This window comes from Oncorhynchus mykiss, chromosome 24 (assembly GCF_057628025.1).
Source record: "Oncorhynchus mykiss isolate SJ-2025 chromosome 24, ASM5762802v1, whole genome shotgun sequence".
Lineage (NCBI taxonomy): Eukaryota > Metazoa > Chordata > Actinopteri > Salmoniformes > Salmonidae > Oncorhynchus > Oncorhynchus mykiss.
In genome coordinates this window covers 20,103,293-20,122,062 of record NC_143045.1, presented here as the reverse complement: position 1 = coordinate 20,122,062, position 18,770 = coordinate 20,103,293, and the positions used below count along the sequence as shown (strand labels likewise).

The 18,770-nt window shown below is 45.3% G+C and overlaps 1 protein-coding gene across 1 annotated transcript; it reads left to right on the top strand.

Moving 5' to 3' along the window:
• Nucleotides 1-1,216: 1,216 nt before the first annotated feature.
• On the top strand, nt 1,217-18,121 carry tsr1 (TSR1 ribosome maturation factor). The gene is made up of 15 exons (XM_021582613.3): nt 1,217-1,355; nt 2,350-2,453; nt 2,750-2,978; nt 3,400-3,534; nt 3,900-4,351; nt 6,195-6,339; nt 6,534-6,715; nt 13,182-13,393; nt 14,351-14,510; nt 14,606-14,716; nt 16,723-16,855; nt 17,010-17,126; nt 17,274-17,414; nt 17,629-17,703; nt 17,822-18,121. The coding sequence occupies exons 1-15, from the start codon at nt 1,238-1,240 to the stop codon at nt 17,998-18,000; spliced, it is 2,493 nt and encodes an 830-aa protein (XP_021438288.3). The 5' UTR covers nt 1,217-1,237; the 3' UTR covers nt 18,001-18,121.
• The last annotated feature ends 649 nt before the right edge of the window (nt 18,122-18,770 follow it).

The following is an 18,770-nucleotide window of genomic DNA, read 5'->3' as shown; positions in this document are numbered from 1 at the left end:
ATAATGAGTTATGATCATATGGCCATATTATAACCCATTATTTCATCCTTGTACATCAGCCTTCACAAATTAGGTTTGTGAAGTCAATGTCTGTACCATTTCACACAAAACACCCTAGTGGAGTATTAGGGACTTGTGTAATAACACTGTAATCACACTAGATATTACATAGCAAATTAGTATGGAATTGCTTTGTAATTGCATTACAGGCTAATCCAGTTGATCCTACATTAAGAAACCCGTTGTCTTAGACTAATTCATGATTATTGTGACTGTGAAGCAGTGAAAAAAAGCTGCCGACAACTTTCTCTTCTAAACTACAGTGAACCAATTGGTGCTCCAGATAAGCAGCTTATGCTCTTGTTTGGCTCGCAACCAGATGGCCAGCCCGACCAATAAGGCTCTTTATCCAAGTGAACAGGAAGCCTTTCAATCCATGTCATGCATGGGAGATACAACAGTGCTGCAATGCTACAGCAGGTTTTAAGTCTGATGCTAAATTTAAAAAAGGTGATCATGAAGAATACAGAGCTGTATATCAAAGGTGCATCCAGATTAACACAGAGGATTTTGAAAGATAATTCTATTAAATGTACCCTTTTACAAGAGGATATATTTTAGAATAGAGGCTGGGTGACAGGGCGCTAGATGTAGCCTATCCAAAGCTTTTCAAGTGTTCGCTAAGAAGAAGAAAAAACTGTGACATAAAAAAAAAAAACTCAGTAGTAATTTCCTGCCAAGAATTTCCTTCAAATCATATCTCTGCCCCTGCCGTATAAGGAGTGTGCCTTCCCTCATTTCTCCCACTCTGCTCTGAGAATGGGACATGTGAACTCATGAGATATTTTACACAGCATTCCATAGGTAACCTGATAATGATGTTGTGACATAGCTAGAGAATGTGAAATGTTTCATCATTGTAACATCCACACTGATATCTATCCAAAATGTACATATCAGAACTATTGATCAAATAATCCTACAGTGTTAGACAAAATATATTCGCCCTTCGAGGTTATTGGTAAAATGACTGGACAATTTATCAAGAGATAGATAAAGCAGGACCTGAATCCACGATTACTTAATTCATGACAGCAGTCATTTTTTGCGAAAAACAGTAGATGGCACAAGCACCCCTATTTGACCAAAGCACATCGGCACTGCGCAAGAAGAAGTTCAAATGCGGAAGTGGACTACGTCATCAAAGTTGGCAGGCTGTCGCACGCTCGTGGCGAAAATGGTGTCTGGTGCAGAACAACAACAGGGCCATCGAGCTGGGGTTTATAAACAAAAAAACAAAGGACATAAACATGGAAAGCATCGGACGAAAGGAGAAATCGAACGGGAGAACAAGGGTAAGTTTGTGACGGAGGAATGTGTCCCTATCTGTCGCTGGTTTTAACCATGGACATGCTTGCTTCTGTGCTGCCGAACACGTGCTTTCAAGTTATGTTTTAGAATAATCTTTAGCTGTGGAAACTATACTTTCATGTCATATTTTAAAATACCCGTGTAATGTCACTCATGTAACAGTTTAGCCTTCAAGCCTTGACACATGGTAGCTGATGAAATCAAACGACCATCGTCATTAGTTTGCGATATGAAAGTATTGCACATCACGTTACAATTCAGTAGGTAGACACATTGATGTGTCAAGACGAGTAATTTAACAGTTCCTGGTAGTGTTTGTCTAATCACATCAACAGGTCTGATGACCATTCTCAAAACTCTCCCCTTACATTAGCGGATTAAACTCCACTCGATGGTGAAGGACATTTCTGATCGAGTGGAACAGAAACCAGGCTTTATGGGATCTAGCTCCGAATTCATCGATTCATCCAATGTCAAAAAAAGTAACATTACCTAACGCCTACCCATGTTTGTCCTCTAGTTACCGTCTTTTTTAATTTGCTGAAATCCATACTTTTTCAATAAACGTTAATCAAATACTGTTTCCTTGTTGAGATTCAATTGGCATTTGCGCTGAGTTGCCATCTTAGGGCAACAGCAATGAGCAAACAGTGGTTGAATATGATTAACGTTTATTGGAAATGTATAGATTTCAGCAAACAAAGACATAACTACAGAGGACAGACGTGGGTACACGGTAAGCAGTAAATACTTTACGTTTTTTTAAGTATTGACATTGATTCGCCCAATGTAGTCAGAGCTAGATTCCACAAATCCTGGTCTCTGGTGGTCATCAGATTCTTCCTTAACCGTGGAGTTTAATCCACTACCCTTACATCAACTGTAATTCTCTGTTAGTGCCCATGTTGGTAGCCGAGCCCTTTCATTTATTTCCACCCGGATCTGTCATTCACCTTTAAATGATGTCATCCCCAACAGGTAGAGTGTCGGTGACGGCTCTTACCAAGAAACAGAGGAAAGAGGCGAGAAAGATGGACAAAAGGCACAAAGCCAACCAGCTGCGGCGAAATAAGAAGGACCTGGTAAGATACTCTTGCATTTGACACAATGTCAGCACAATGATATGAATCGGACAAGTTAAAGGTAGACTCAGTGTTATGAAATTCCAACGCGCAGCACCGCAGATATCCAGATGAATGTGATGCAAGACTTTGCATTCACGCAGAGTATCTGCTACAACGTGGTAGCTACGGGACCAAAACAGAGAAGTTTAAGATAGATGCGCTCTTATTTGTTGTGGAAACGGCCCGATATTGCTATTACTTCATGCATCGCTGAGTCTACCTTTAATGCTACATGTCACTTCTGTCCTGTCCAGGTCCTGACAGAGAAGCGTCGTCTGGGCAGCAGGGATGGTCCACCCCATCTGGTGGCTGTGGTCGCCCTCCATGCAGGTGTGGATGCTGAGGCTGTGACCAGGTTGCTGCGGTGTGAGGGGGCTGGCGGGCTGGTGCGTGAGGAGAACAGTGTGTGTGGGGTTAGTGACAGCTTTGGCCTGGTCATGCCCCGCTTCAAACAGAGGTTCACCTTCCTCCGCCCAGACACAGGTAACTCACCGACTTGGATACTACAATGTGTTTGTGTTGTCAACACTAAAGTTCCATAGATAACAACCTGATACTGCTTTATAGTTCATGTGAATGCTTGTTTAATCCATATCTGACTGTACCAAACATTTATAAGGGGCATTTTGAGTAATTAACTTACATTTACATTGTGATAACTTAGCAGACACTCTTAACCCTAATTGCGCCTGTAAGTTGCTTTGCATAAGTGCCTTACTCAAGGGCACATTGACACATTTTTCACCTAGTTGACTTGAGGATTCAAACCAGCGACCTTACGGTTACTGGCCTATCGCTCTTAACACCGAGGCTACCTGCCACCATTCAATGCTGACACTAGTACTTATCCAATAGCATTACCTCTGACTCTGTCCTCCCTCCCTCTCCCCCCCTTTCTCTCTAGCTGACATGCACTCTCTACTGGACGTGGTGAAGGTAGCAGACAGTCTGGTGTTTGTGCTGGACTCTACAGAAGGCTGGGACAGCTATGGAGACCACTGCCTCTCCTGTCTCTTTTCACAGGGGCTACCAGCCCATGGTGAGCTTCCATACAAGCTATCTAAAAAATAGACTCACAGTGCACATTTTGTTCAACTTAACCTCTCCCCTTGCTGATTACCTAAATGTTTAGCAGATTACTTACTGTAGATATTATACTGATTATTTTACTCAAAATCAACTGCCCCACCCATTTTCTCTGCATCCACTTTCATCTCTGTCCTATATAACCTCCACTTCTCTCTGCTGTCATCTCTGTCCTATATAACCTCCACTTCTCTCTCCTGTCATCTCTGTCCTATATAACCTCTCACTTCTCTCTCCTGTCATCTCTGTCCTATATAACCTCCACTTCTCTCTGCTGTCATCTCTGTCTTATATAACCTGCACTTCTTTCTCCCCCAGCTCTGGTGTGTCAGGGTGTTTCAGATCTGGCAGTGAAGAAGCGTGTGGACTCACGGCGGGCACTGGCCAAGATATCTGAAATCCGCTTCCCTGGGGCGCGTCTCTTCCCCCTGGACTCAGACCAGGACGCCACACTGATGCTAAGACACCTGGGAGCACAGAGGCAGAGGAGGCTGGGCTTCCGCTCCCGTCGGCCTCACCTCCTGGCCCAGCAGGTCTCCTACACCCCCAACAGCTCTGAGGGGAGTGGGGGAGCCCCCACGGGCCTAGGGACCCTGCGTGTGTCTGGGTATGTCCGAGGCTGCCCTCTGCAGGTGGACAGGCTGGTGCACATCTCTGGATTTGGAGACTTCCTGCTCAGTCAGATCGATGCTCCCATAGACCCCCTTCCCCTCAACTCTATGACCTCTCGCCCTGCCAAGCAAGGGAAGGAAGGAGATGTAGACATGCAGGTGGGTCTCACAAAATCAAGTCACATTTATTTCTAAAGTTCTTTTTACATCAGAAGATAACGCAAAGTGCTTATACAGAAACCCAGCCTGAAACCTCAAACAGCAAGCAATGCAGATGTAGAAGCACAATGGCTAGGAAAAACTCCCTAGAAAGGTAGGAACCTAGAGGGGAACTAGGCCCTGAGGGGTGGCCAGTCCTCTTCTAGCTGTACTGGGTAGAGAGGAACCAGGCTCTGAGGGGTGGCCAGTCCTCTTCTGGCTGTACTGGGTAGAGAGGAACCAGGCAGGGATGGCCAGTCCTTTTCGGGTTGTGCCGGGTGGAGATTATAAGAGTACATGGCCATTTAAGGCCAGATTGTTCTTCAAGATGTTCAAACGTTCATAGATGACTAGCAGGGTCAAATAATAATCACAGTGGTTATAGAGGGTGCAACAGGTCAGCACCTCAGAAGTGTCAGTTGGCCTCAAATGTCAGTTGGCTTTTCATAGCCAAGCATTCAGAGGTCGAGGCTGCAGGTGTGGTAGAAAGAGAGTGGTAAAACAGCAGGTCCTGGACAACGTAGCACATCCGGTGGACAGGTCAGGGTTCCAAAGGCAGAAGAGTTGAAACTGGAGCAGCAGCACCTGGGGGACAGGGACAGCCAGGAGTCATCAGGCCAGGTAGGCCTGAGGCATTGTCCTAGGGCTCAGGTCCTCCAGGAGGGGGGGAGAGAATTAAATTCACACGGTATACCAGATATAACAGACTGACTCTAGCCCCCCGGCACATAGACTATTACTGCATAGATAATGGAGGCGGAGGTGTGGATTCTTTGGACACTGTGGCCCTGTCCGACAATATACCCAGACAGGGCCAACCAGGCAGGATATAACCAGACCCACTTATCCAAAGCAAATCCCCCACACCACTAGAGGGATGTCAACAGACCACCTGCTTTTTTCCACTCTGAGACAAGGCTGAGTATAGCCCACAAAGATCTCCTCTGCATGAATGCGAGGGGGTGCAAAACCGGACAGGAAGATCACGTCAGTGACTCAGCCCACTCAAGTGACACACCTCTCCTAGGGTTGGCATATAAGAGCACTAGTAAGCCCCTGTAATAGGGTTAGAGACAGAGAATCCCAGTGGAGAGAGGGGAACTGGCCAGGCAGAGACAGCAGGGGCGGTTCGTTGCTCCAGTGCCTTTCTGTTCACACTCCCGAGTACACTTAATCATAGGACCTACTGAAGAGATGAGTCTTCAGTAAGGAATTAAAGGTTGAGACCGAGTCTGCGTCTCTCACATGGGTAGGCAGACCATTCCATAAAAATGGAGCTCTATATGAGAAAGCCCTGCCTCCAGCTGTTTGCTTAGACATTCTAGGGACAATTAGGAGGCCTGAGTCTTGTGACTGTAGCGTACGTGTAGGTATGTACGGCAGGACCAAGTCAGAGAGATAGGTAGGAGCAAGCCCATGTAATGCTTTGTAGAGTCGCAGTAAAACGTTGAAATCAGCCCTAGTCTTAACAGGAAGCCAGTGTAGAGAGGCTAGCACTGGAGTAATATGTACACATATGTTGGTTCTAGTCAAGGTTGTAGCAGCCGTGTTTAGCACTAGCTGAAGTTTATTCAGTGCTTTGTCCAGGTAGATTGAGAGTAGAGCATTGTGGTAGTCTAATCTACAAGTGGCAAAAACATGGATGATCTTTTCTACGTCGTTATTGGAAGATGGTCACTAGCTGATATCATTACATTGCAAATGGACAGTGATTTAATGAATCATTTACAAACTATAGTTGAGACATTTATCAGCGCTGCTTCTGCTCGTTGACAGTAGGTGCTAACTGCTCTCTGTGTTTCAGGATGGTGGTGTTGAGGTGGCGTCAGTGCGGGTGCTGATGAAGGCAGACCCAGCTCGCAGGGAGAGTCTGCAGGCCGAGGCAGAGGTAGACCCCATGGATGGAGAGCAGACCTGGCCCACTGATACTGAACTGCTGGAGGCTGAAGGTAAAGGGAGAGAGAGGGCGGAGTTATAGAGGGTCGTTACGTTGAATTACATGATAGATCTATGGTCACAGTGCTGTTGTTGGCATCCATTGTATGGGTACGTTGAACCGGTTCATGTCAACACATTGAGTTTATTATTGCCTCTGGGTTTACAATGTAATAATCCTCTCTAATAAATGTTCTCTTTCCCTCAGAGGCCAGAAAGAGCAAGCGTGTAATGAAGGTGCCCAAAGGGACATCAGACTACCAGGCCACGTGGATTGTGGATGAGGAGGATGAGAATGGCGAGGAGGATGAAGAGAGTACTGACGATGAGGAGGATGAGGATTTGATGATGGAGGAGTCCATAGATGGAGAGGACCTTGACTCTCAGGTGGTGAGTAGTGAGTCCACGCCACATCCTGGGACACTGACACGGCTGCACAGAAGAAACTTGTGTATGTTTTTCTGGCCGGTGTAGCATTAGTTTCACGTTGTCACTTGCACAAGTACATTGAGAGGCTTTTTTTGCAAGTTCTAAACCCAGCAATGCAGTAATCCACAAATGTAATACTAAAAATAACAAGTTCTAAACCCAGCAATGCAGTAATCCACAAATGTAATACTAAAAATAACACGGTAGAACACAAACACATGAGAAATAGAAATAAGAACACAAAGTAAGAAGCTATATACAAGGTCAGTCCCAATACTATATTTAGAATGTGCAGGGATACTGGGGTGATAGAGGAAGATATGTATAGGGGTAAGATGACTAGGCGTCAGGATGTTTGTGTGTGTGTGGAGTCTGTATGAATGTGTGCATGTTGTGTAGAGTCTTGTGAGTGTTCATAGAAACGGTGCAAAAATAAATACACGGGTCAACTCAGTCCGTGTAGCCATTAATACAAGAGAAAGAGCGACAACTGTTGTGCTGACAGCCTGTCCCAAGGCATTGGGTGCACCACTAAAGTGTTTGTTTACCCTCTGCCTGTTGCCGTGGCGATAGTGAAACCAGTAAAGGAGAGGCGTGTAAAGGAGAGGCGTGTAAAGGAGAGGCGTGTAAAGGAGAGGTGTAGAGAGAGGTGTAGAGAGAGGTGTAGAGAAGAGATGTAGAGAGACGTGTAAAGGAGAGACGTGTAAAGGAGAGGTGTAGAGAGACGTGTAAAGGAGAGACGTGTAGAGAGATGTGTAAAGGAGAGACGTGTAAGGAGACGAGGGTGATCCGTTGGTAGTCTGAGTTGATTGTTGAGACGTCTGAACTGATGTGGGGTGATGCGGAAGACGTCAGGGGGAAGCAGCTCGGACAGGACAGTGATTGGTGGGGGGAAAGTGTTGAACAGTTCGGTTGGGGGTGGAACAGTGTATACGTGACCCGTGGTTAGTGCACAGTGTGGCGCAGCACCACTGTTTGTTTTCACAATGTCTGCCTCTGGGCTGTAGTGCCAGGCTGCTCACCGTGGCAACAATAGTGTTTTGGAGCAGGGGTCCCGAGAGAAGCCTCCTGACTTCCTGCTTATCGGACACAACTTCCTGTCTGGACCAGGAGATGGGGAAGGCCATTTATTTATAACAGCGCTGCTTGAAAGAAGGGGGTAGATTCTGCTCTGGTCAAACGTTCCGCTACACCTATTTTCTTGAATATTTATTAGCATGTGTTTGATGTCGGGGTTAGACGGGATATACCATCCTAGATGTTAACAATGGAGGAAATGGTGCTGGGGTTGATCAGGATTATTATTGCAGCTGGGATTGTTCTGAAGGTTGTGAATCAGCCCCATGCAGAGTGGACCCCCCCCTCCCATGTATCTCTTACTTACTGTAATGCCACTTCCAGTAGAGCCACTTGTACACTTTTTCTAACTTCATTACTGGAAATGAGGCTGATAAATACTTGGCCTCGTTGTTCCCATTACATATGATGTAGAGGTATATAGCTCTGCAGTAGAAACTTGTGATGGTCCTCCCATAACTGCTTTTCCTATTCCTGAACATCCCACTATAGGATAGGTTCAAAAAAACACCTCTGGAAGTCAAGATGGAAGGAGGATTGTCTCTCCCAAATATAATATTTGACTATTGGGCTGCTAACCTCCGTGCTGTTACGCTTTGGCTGGGTGACACACCTCTGTCATCTAGCCAAAACGTAACAGCACGTGAGGAGTGTCACCCCTTCTCTATTGGCGCTGTGATTTTGTCACCTATCAATTTGAAGATGTCACTTTATAGTAACAGTCCTATTATACACAGCACATTCCGAATCTGGAAGCAAATTAAGGTCCATTTTGACCTCAGACCCATCTCATTCATGCTCCCTGTTGCCAGGAATCCCTCCTTTGCCCCCTCGCACCCTGAAAACACCTTTGAGCGATGGGGAGAGCTAGGGATCAGTACCATAGGGGATCTATATATAGAAGGGGCCTTTGCCTCCTTTGATTTGCTGAGGGAAACCTGTAATCTTCCCGGGAAGAAACTTTTTCAGATACCTACAGATTAGACTGTTGAAATAAAGTTTGTCACATGTGCCAAATACAACGGTTGTAGACCGTACAGTGAAATGCTTACTTACAGGCCCTGAACCAACAATGCAGTTAACACTTTAAGTAAAAAAAAATAGATATAAATAATTAAAGAGCAGCAGTGAAATAACAGTATCATGGCTATATACAGGGGGTACCAGAACAGAGTCAGTGTGGAGGCACCGGTTAGTTGAGGTAATATGTACATGTAGGTAGAGTTATTAAATTGACTATGCATATATAAAACAGTGAGTAACAGAAGTGCAAGGGGGGGGGGGAAGCAATGCAAATTGTCTGGGTAGCCATTTGATTAGATGTTCAGGAGTCTTATGGCTTTGGGGTAGAAGCTGTTTAGGTCCAAAATGCTTCTTGACTTGGCGCTCCAGTACCGCTTGCCGTGCGGTAGCAGAGGGAACAGTCTATGACTAGGGTGGCTGAAGTCTTTGAACATTTTTAGGGCCTTCCTCTGACACCGCCTGGTATAGAGGTCCTGGATGGCAGGACGCTTGGCCCCAGTGATGTACTAGGCCGTTCGCACTACCTTCTGTAGCGCCTTGCGGTCAGAGGCCGAGCAGTTGCCATACCAGGCAGTGACGCAACGAGTCAGGATGCTCTCGATGGTGCAGCTGTAGAACCTTTTGAGGATCTGAGGACCCATGCCAAATCTTTTCCGTTTCTTGAGGGGGAATAGGCTTTGTGTCCTCTGACTGTCTTGGTGTGTTTGGACCATGTTAGTTTGTTGGCAAGGAACTTGAAGCTCTCAACCTGCTCCACTACAGCCCTGTCGATGAGATTCCTCCGATGTCATTGATGAGTACACCACATCAGTCACTGGCTTCATCAATAAGTGCATCGATGACGTCGTCCCCACAGTGACCATACGTACATACCCCAACCAGAAGCCATGGATTACAGGCAACATCCGCACTGAACTAAAGGCTAGAGCTGACCCTTTCAAGGAGCGAGACTCTAACCTGGAAGCTTATAAGAAATCTCGCTATGCCTTCCAACGAACCATCAAACAGGCAAAGTGTCAATACGGGACAAAGATCGAATCGTACTACACCGGCTCTGACGCTCGTCAGATGTGTCAGGGCTTGCAAAACATTAGACTACAAAGGGAAGCACAGACGAGAGCTGCCCAGTGAGACGAGCCTACCAGACGGGCTAAACTACTTATATGCTCGCTTCGATGCAAATAACACTGAAACATGCATGAAGACTGTGATCATGCTCTCCGCAGCAGATGTGAGTAAGACCTTTTAAAAGGGTCAACATTCACAAGGCTGCAGGGTCAGACAGATTACCAGGACGTATACTGCGAGCATGCACTGACCAACTGGCAAGTGTCTGCACTGACATCTTAAACCTCTCCCTGTCTGAGTCTGTAATACCAAGATGTTTTAAGCAGACCACAATAGTCCCTGTGCCCAAGAACCCCAAGGTAATCTACCTAAATTATTACCTACCCGTAGCACTCAAGTCTGTAGCCATGAAGTGCTTTGAAAGGCTGGTCATGGCTCACAACACCATTATCCCAGAAACCCTAGACCCTCTCCAATTTGCATACCGCCCCAACACATCCACAGATGATGCAATCTCTATTGCACTCCACACTGCCGTTTCCCACCTGGACAAAAGGAACACCTATGTGAGAATGCTATTCATTGACTACAGCTCAGCGTTCAACACCATAGTGCCCTTAAAGCTCAACAATAAGCTAAGGTCCCTGGGACGGAACACCCCCCCCACCCCCCCCTGCAACTGGATCCTGGACTCCCTGACGGGCCACCCCCACGTGAGGACGGCCCGCCACGCTGAGACTCAACATAGGGGCCCCTCAGGGGTGCGTGCTCAGTCTCCTCCTGTACTCCCTGTTCACTCATGACTGCACAGCCAGGCACGACTCCAACACCATCAAGTTTGCTGCTCTGGTAGGCCTGATCACAACAACGACGAGACAACCTATAGGGAGGAGGTCAGAGACCTGGCCATGTGGTGCCAGGACAACAACCTCTCCCTCAACGTGATCAAGACAAAGGAGATGACTCATTCTCATTGACAGGGCTGCAGTGGAGCCGGCTGAGAGCTTCAAGTTCCTTGGTGTCCACATCACCAACAAACTAACATGGTTCAAGCATACCAAGACAGTCATGACGAGTGCACAACAAAACCTATTCCCACTCAGGAGACTGAAAAGATTTGGCATGGGTCCTCAGATCCTCAAAGGTTCTGCAGTTGCACCATCGAGAGCATCCTGACTAGAGGTCGACCGATTAATCGGAATGGCCGATTTTCTAATTTTCATAACAATCGGAAATCTGTATTTTTGGGCGCCGATTTGCAGATTTAAAAAGAAAAATTAAAATGTACACCTTTTATTTAATCTTTATTTAACTAGGCAAGTCAGTTAAGAACACATTCTTATTTTCAATGACGACCTAGGAACGGTGGGTTAACTGCCTCGTTCAGGGGCAGAAAGACAGATTTTCACCTTGTCGGCTCGGGGGATCCAATCGTGCAACCTTACAGTTAACTAGTCCAATGCAATAACGACCTGCCTCTCTCTCGTTGCACCCCACAAAGAGACTGCCTGTTACGCAAATGCAGTAAGCCAAGGTAAGTTGCTAGCTAGCATTAAACTTATCTTATAAAAAACATTCAATCATAATCACTAGTTAACTACACATAGTTGATGATATTACTAGATATTATCTAGCGTGTCCTGTGTTGCATAAAATCTGACTGAGCATACAAGTATCTGACTGAGCGGTGGTAGGCAGAAGCAGGCGCGTAAACATTCATTAAACAGCACTTTCGTGCGTTTTGCCAGCAGCTCTTCGTTGTGCATCAAGCATTGCGCTGTTTATGACTTCAAACCTATCAACTCCCGAAATGAGGCTGGTGTGACCGAAGTGAAATGGCTGGCTAGTTAGCACGCGCTAATAGCGTTTCAAACTTCACTCGCTCTGAGCCTTGGGGTGGTTGTTTCCCTTGCTCTGCATGGGTAACGCTGCTTCGATGTGGTCGTTGTGTTGCTGGTTCGAGCCCAGGGAGGAGCGAGGAGAGGGACGGAAGCTATACTGTTACACTGGCAATACTAAAGTGCCTGTAAGAACATCCAATAGTCAACGGTTAATGAAATACAAATGGTATAGAGGGAAATAGTCCTATAACTACAACCTAAAACCTCTTACCTGGAAATATTGAAGACTCATGTTAAAAGGAACCACCAGCTTTCTCATGTTCTGAGCAAGGAACTGAAACGTTAGCTTTCTTACATAGCACATATTGCACTTTTACGTTCTTCTCCAACACTTTGTTTTTGCATTATTTAAACCAAATTTAACATGTTTCATTATCTACTTGAGGCTAAATTGATTTTGATGTATTATATTAAGTTAAAATAAGTGTTAATTCAGTATTGTTGTAATTGTCATTATTACAAATACATTTTTTTTTTTTTTATATATTTTTTTGAAATCGGCCAATTTAAATTGGTATCGACTTTTTTGATCCTCCAATAATCGGTATCGCCATTGAAAAATCATAATCGGTCGACCTCTATGACTGGTTGAATCACTGCCTGGTATGGCAACTGCTCGGCCTCTAACCTCAAGGTACAACAGAGGGTAGTGCATATGACCCAGTACATCACTGGGGCCAAGCTTCCTGCCATCCAGGATCTCTATAACCAGTCGGTGTCAGAGGAAGGCCCTAAAACTTGTCAGACTCCAGCCACCCTAGTCAGACTGTTCTCTCTTACCGCACGGCAAGCAGTACCGGAACACCAGTCTAGGTCCAAGAGGCTTCTAAACAGCGTCTATCCCAAGCCATTAGACTCCTGAACATCTAATCAAATGGCTACCCAGACTATTTTCATGGCCTCCCTCTTCCCCTCTTTACCCCAGTGCTATTCTGTTGTCATCTATGCATAGTCACTTTAATAACTTTACCTACATGTACATACTACCTCAACTAACCGGTGCCCCCTCACAAAATCGCAATATTATTTTTGCGTTAGTTGGCTGTACCTGCACCAAAACTACAGTAAACCCCCCTTCGTAGCTTGTTCTCCATCTTCTTTTTAAAGGAGAGGAGGAAAGGAGATTTTTCAGCACTTTTATTTCTATGAATGATCTACTCATTTTGTCATTGCTCTCTTGTCCCTCTACAGCAGACATGGTGGGCAATATGTTTGGAACATCGAATCGCAATAAAGTCACTATCGATCCGCAATACATATCGTATCGGCGCCTTAGTATCGTGATAATATCGTATTGTGAGATGCCTGGCAATTGCCAGCTCTAGTAGAAACTTCCTGTCTTTTACTGTTTGGTTTAGGATGCTGCCTCAGGTGGTGGCTCTGAGGAGGAGGAGGAGGAGGAGGAGGAGCTGAATTCCACATCGGATAAGGGTGGAGCAGACCAGCACTATGATGAGCACATGGACGAGGCGGAGGAAGGGGAGGGGTTAAAACGATACCGGGAGGCTCGGGCCAATGAGATGTTCCCAGATGAAGTGGACACCCCTCTAGACCAATCGGCTAAGAACAGGTAAGGGCATGACTATCATATCGTCTACTACCAAACACAGTGGCCCCTTACTTCTCCTTCAGTACTGTACAGGACCCTCTGCTTTCAGTGTGGGCTACAACACAGAGGGGCTGTCTAAGCAAAAACATTCAACCGATCCCTGAAAAAAACATCAACCCATGGCTCACACACAGGTAACTGCCAAAAAAGGAAACGCCAACAGAAAGTGTCTCAAAAGGGCGTTCGGCCGCCAGAGCGGCTTCAGTGCACCTTGTCATATCTGTATGGAGGGATGCGACGCCATTCTTCCACAAAAAAATTCAGTCATTTGGTGTTTTGTTGATGGTGGTGGAAAACGCTGTCTCAGGCACTGCTCCAGGATCTCCCGGAAGTGTTCAATTGGGTTGAGATCTGGTGACCGAGACACCCACACACACTTTAAACCCCCTATGCTCATTTGAGATCCCTCTTTCAAAGTCAGAAATCTCTTATTCTAGCCATGGTAGCCAAAATAATGGGCAGTTTTATACATGACCCTAAGCATGATGGGATGTTAATTGATTATTTAACTCAGGAATCAGACCTGTGTAGAAGCACCTGCTTTAATACTTTGTATTCCTCATTTACTGAAGCGTTTTCTTTATTTTTGCAGTTACCTGTACATTGAGTTGATATTATACATTTGGATAGACGGTCAAGCAGAATGTGGTAACCTTGAAGAACAGCTCATTAACAGCCAGTGACTTGATCCTGACCTTTGATCAAAGTGCTTCAGCACTCCAATATCTAACATTTTCTTCAGCAACACTTGGGGGGGGGGGGGGGTGAGTCTGAGGAGGGAGGAATTCACCAAACATGTCAAACATCTGGTCTGTTATATGACAATCCCGTTAACGCCCAAACTTTACTTTCCAGGATGATTGGCCCGGCGTAATTACTTAGCCATATTCTGACATTGCTAATTTCCTGTGTGCTCAGGTTCCAGCGTTACAGGGGCCTGAAGAGTTTCCGCTCCTCCCCCTGGGACCCCTTGGAGAACCTGCCTGCAGACTACTCCCGCATCTTCCAGTTTCAGAGCTTTGAGCGCACACGCCGCCGCGTACTAGCTGAGGCTGCGCAGGAGGAAGAGGGGGCCATGGTAGGAGTCTGCCGTGTGTGTGTGTGACATCCTGTTTCAACCCTGTCCCCTCTCGGTGCCCCCCCCCCATCCATTAACCCTGCTCTGCTCTCTAGGTGGGCTGGTATGTGACCCTCCATGTAGTGGATGTTCCCCCCACGGTGATGGAGAGTGTCCAGGCAGGCAGGCCTCTGGTGCTGGTCTCCTTACTGCCACATGAACAGAAGGTATACAGTATTGGGATACTCCTGAATTATTGTGTACTTAGTGTCTTAAGTTAAAAATTGTAACTAATTTCTGCTGTTAAATATGTTGATAAAGTGTAGACAAACTACAGAGGGGAGAAAAATGTATACATTTATATATACACACACACACACACACACACTTGAGGTCGAAAGTTTACTCCACAAATTTCTTATTAACAAACTATAGTTTTGGCAAGTCGGTTAGGACATCTACTTTGTGCATGACATGACACAAGTAATTTTTCCAACAATTGTTTACAGACAGATTATTTCACTATATCACAATTCCAGTGGGTCAGAAGTTTACATACACTAAGTTGACTGTGCCTTTTAAACAGCTTAGAAAAGTCCAGAAAATGATGTCATGGCTTTAGAAACTTCTGACAGGCTAATTGACATCATTTGAGTCATTTGGAGGTGTACCTGTGGATGTATTTCAAGGCCTACCTTCAAACTCAGTGCCTCCTTTGCTTGACATCATGGGAAAATCAAGAGAAATCAATTGTAGACCTTCACAAGTCTGGTTCATCCTTGGGAGAAATTTCCAAACGCCTGAAGGTACCACGTTCATCTGTACAAACAATAGTACGCAAGTATAAACGCCATATCGTTCAGGAAGGAGACGCATTCTGTCTCCTAGAGATGAATGTACTTTAGTGCAAAAAGTGCAAATCAATCCCAGAACAACAGCAAAGGACCTTGTGAAGATGCTGGAGAAAACAGGTTCAGAAGTATCGTTATCCACAGTAAAGCGAGACCTATATCAACATAACCTGAAAGGCCGCTCAGCAAGGAAGAAGCCACTGCTCCAAAACAGCATAAAAAAGCCAGACTATGGTTTGCAACTACACATGGGGACAAAGATCACACTTTTTGGAGAAATGTCCTCTGGTCTGATGAAACAAAAACAGAACTGTTTGGCCATAATGACCATCGTTTTGTTTGGAGGAAAAGGGGGAGGCTTGCAAGCCGAAGAACACCATCCCAACCGTGAAGCACGGGGGTGGCAGCATCATGTTGTGGGGGTGCTTTGCTGCAGGAGGGATTGGTGCATTTCACAAAATAGATGGCATCTGAGGGAGGAAAATGATATGGATATATTGAAGCAACATCAAGACATGAGTCAGGCAGGTAAGCTTGGTTGCAAATGGGTCTTCCAAATGGACAATGACCCCAAGCATACTTCCAAAGTTGTGGCAAAATGGCTTAAGGACAACACAGTCAAGGTATTGGAGTGGCCATCCCAAAGCCCTGACCTCAATCCTATAGAACATTTGTGGGCAGAACTGAAAAAGCGTGCACGAGCAAGCAGGCCTACAACCCTGACTCAGTTACACCAGCTCTGTCAGGAGGAATGGGCCAAAATTCACTCAACTTATTGTGGGAAGTTGGTGGAAGGCTATCTGTAACGTTTGACCCAAGTTAAACAATTTAAAGGCAATGCTAACAAATACTAATTGAGTGAACGTCTGACCCACTTGGAATGTGATGAAAGAAAGAAAATCTGAAATAAATAATTCTCTACTATTATTCTGACATTTCACATTCTTAAAATAATGTGATGATCCTAACTGACCTAGTTGACCTGTCAGCAATGGGTGTGGTTGAAATCCGGATCCACTCATTTGAAGGGGTGTCCACATACGTTTGTATGTCTATATTCAGTGCCTTCGTATCATATTCAGACCCTTTGACTTTTTCCACATTTTATGTTACAGCCTTATTCTAAAATTGATTCAATATTTTATGTTTGATCATTTATAAAAAATAAAAACTGATTACATTTACATAAGTATTCAGACCCTTTACTCTGTACTTTGTTGAAGCACCGTTGGCTAACGTAACAAAATGTGGAAAAAGTATAGGGCTCTGAATACTTCCTGCATGTATAAATCAATTGTAACAACGCTAGCTAATGGTTTTAACACTATAGAAACTATTCTTCCAGCTTCTTACCATTTGGTTGCCTTCCATCCTCTGATCAGATGTCAGTGATGCACATGCTGGTGAGGAGACACCCCAGCAACACAGACCCTATCAAGTCTAAAGAGGAGCTGGTGTTCCACTGTGGATTCAGGAGGTTCAGGGCCTGCCCCATCTTCTCCCAGCACACATCAGGTAGGGGGACCTGGAAACAGCACAACTTGAACAAAATTGAAGAAAAAGTATGGCAAATATGCTGACATTCTGTGAGGACTGTTTTGGCTTGTTATACAACCATTTATTTGTCTGCTCGGCATTGTATCTAACCTGTGATTGACTCTCTCTCCAGCCGACAAGCACAAGCTGGAGCGTTTCCTTCAGGCTGACGCCCCCACAGTGGTTTCTGTGTACGCCCCCATCACATTCCCCACCGCTGGGGTACTGCTTTTCAAACAGAGGGAGGATGGTAAGGGCCTGGATAGTGATGTTTGGCTGACTTAGTATTTCTCTACCTGTTTAAGGATGGGGGAAGGACAGAGGAACACACTGTCTCTACCTGGATCTCTCCTGTTCTGTCTTTATTTGAGCCAGTATCTCTTGTTCTCTCCCTCAGGCATGCAGGACCTGGTGGGGACAGGAAGTCTGCTGAGCTGTGACCCCCAGCGTGTGGTGCTGAAGAGGATCGTGTTGAGTGGCCACCCCTTCAAGATCAACCGCCGGTCCGCTGTCTGTAGATACATGTTCTTCAACAGGGGTGAGGGGGCACTGAGCTAAGCACTGCATGTTTCCCAATAATACCCACATAACTTCTGTCTGACTAGGGCCCACAGGGTGCACTATATAGAGAATAGGTGCCTTTTGTCCCACAACTACTGTCGTAATGTGGAAAGGAAATAGCTCTGACTTACCTGTGGTTTTCATTATTTATTTTCATATTAACTGACCTGTGCTTTTTTTTTCTCTGATAGACGACATCCTGTGGTTTAAGCCTGTTGAGCTGAGAACCAAGTGGGGCCGGAGAGGACACATCAAGGAGGCCCTAGGTACGGAGAAAACCTAAACCTTGTCAATACTGTTTAGTGACATGAAACAATGTATTGCCTTCATTGGACAATTGTGTGACTACCTGACCTTAACCTGTGTGTGGGTTATGTTTTTCAGGTACTCATGGACACATGAAGTGTGTATTTGACAGCCAAATGCGGTCTCAGGATACTGTCATGATGAACCTGTATAAGAGGGTCTATCCTCGCTGGACATATGACCCCTATGTGCCTTTGCCCCTGCCCTGGGTCAAGGGGGAAGGGACTCAGGTGCCGGATGATTTTGACATGGAGTAGGTGGTGGTCTGTTGCAAGAGGTGTGTTGGAGTCTGTAGAGAGTTGCATGGACTGTGGTGATTACATTTTCACTCCAATAGATGGATTGTAATGTGTATTAAATAAAACCAATGAGACCAAATCACTTGTTTCTTTATTTCTTTGGAAAATGTCCTTGTGGTCCAGTTAGTTTGTTTCCTGGCCATTAGATGGCAGCAGTGTATAAGAGGAAACAGGCTCTTTGTTGCAGTGACTAACAAGGTGGAACTGAACTCACTGATTATATGAGAGCCATGCACTGTTATTGCCCTGTACTCAAACACTAACAGGATCAAACATGAAGACAATGTTGAGGCATAATCAGAGAGAGCATGTTCAGCTCAATAATACTGTTGTACAGATTCGATTCTCAATTTCAACATGTTTGGCACAAATTACACAAATTGAAAATCTGAACAGCAATGATCACAACTTTGGATGAACGAGCTTGCCTTTCCCATTTTGGTCCATTGCTCCCTCTGTTCTAGGAAGTCTTCTCCAGCTCTTTCCACTGCCATTCCTTTAGGTCTTTGCATTTTATTCTGATATTGTATTTATTATTTTTGCAGATAGTGTGCATGACGACTTCAAAGAAAAATGTCCACAATTTGTGCCTCTTAAATTCCTTTTGGTACACAACTTATCCTCCACACTAGCTATAGTCTCACATAGTGTACCCCCCTTCCACTCCCTGGTGGTCTCTCCCTGAGCTGAAGACCCTTCTTCCCCACCAGTCAGTCTCAAGCAGAGAA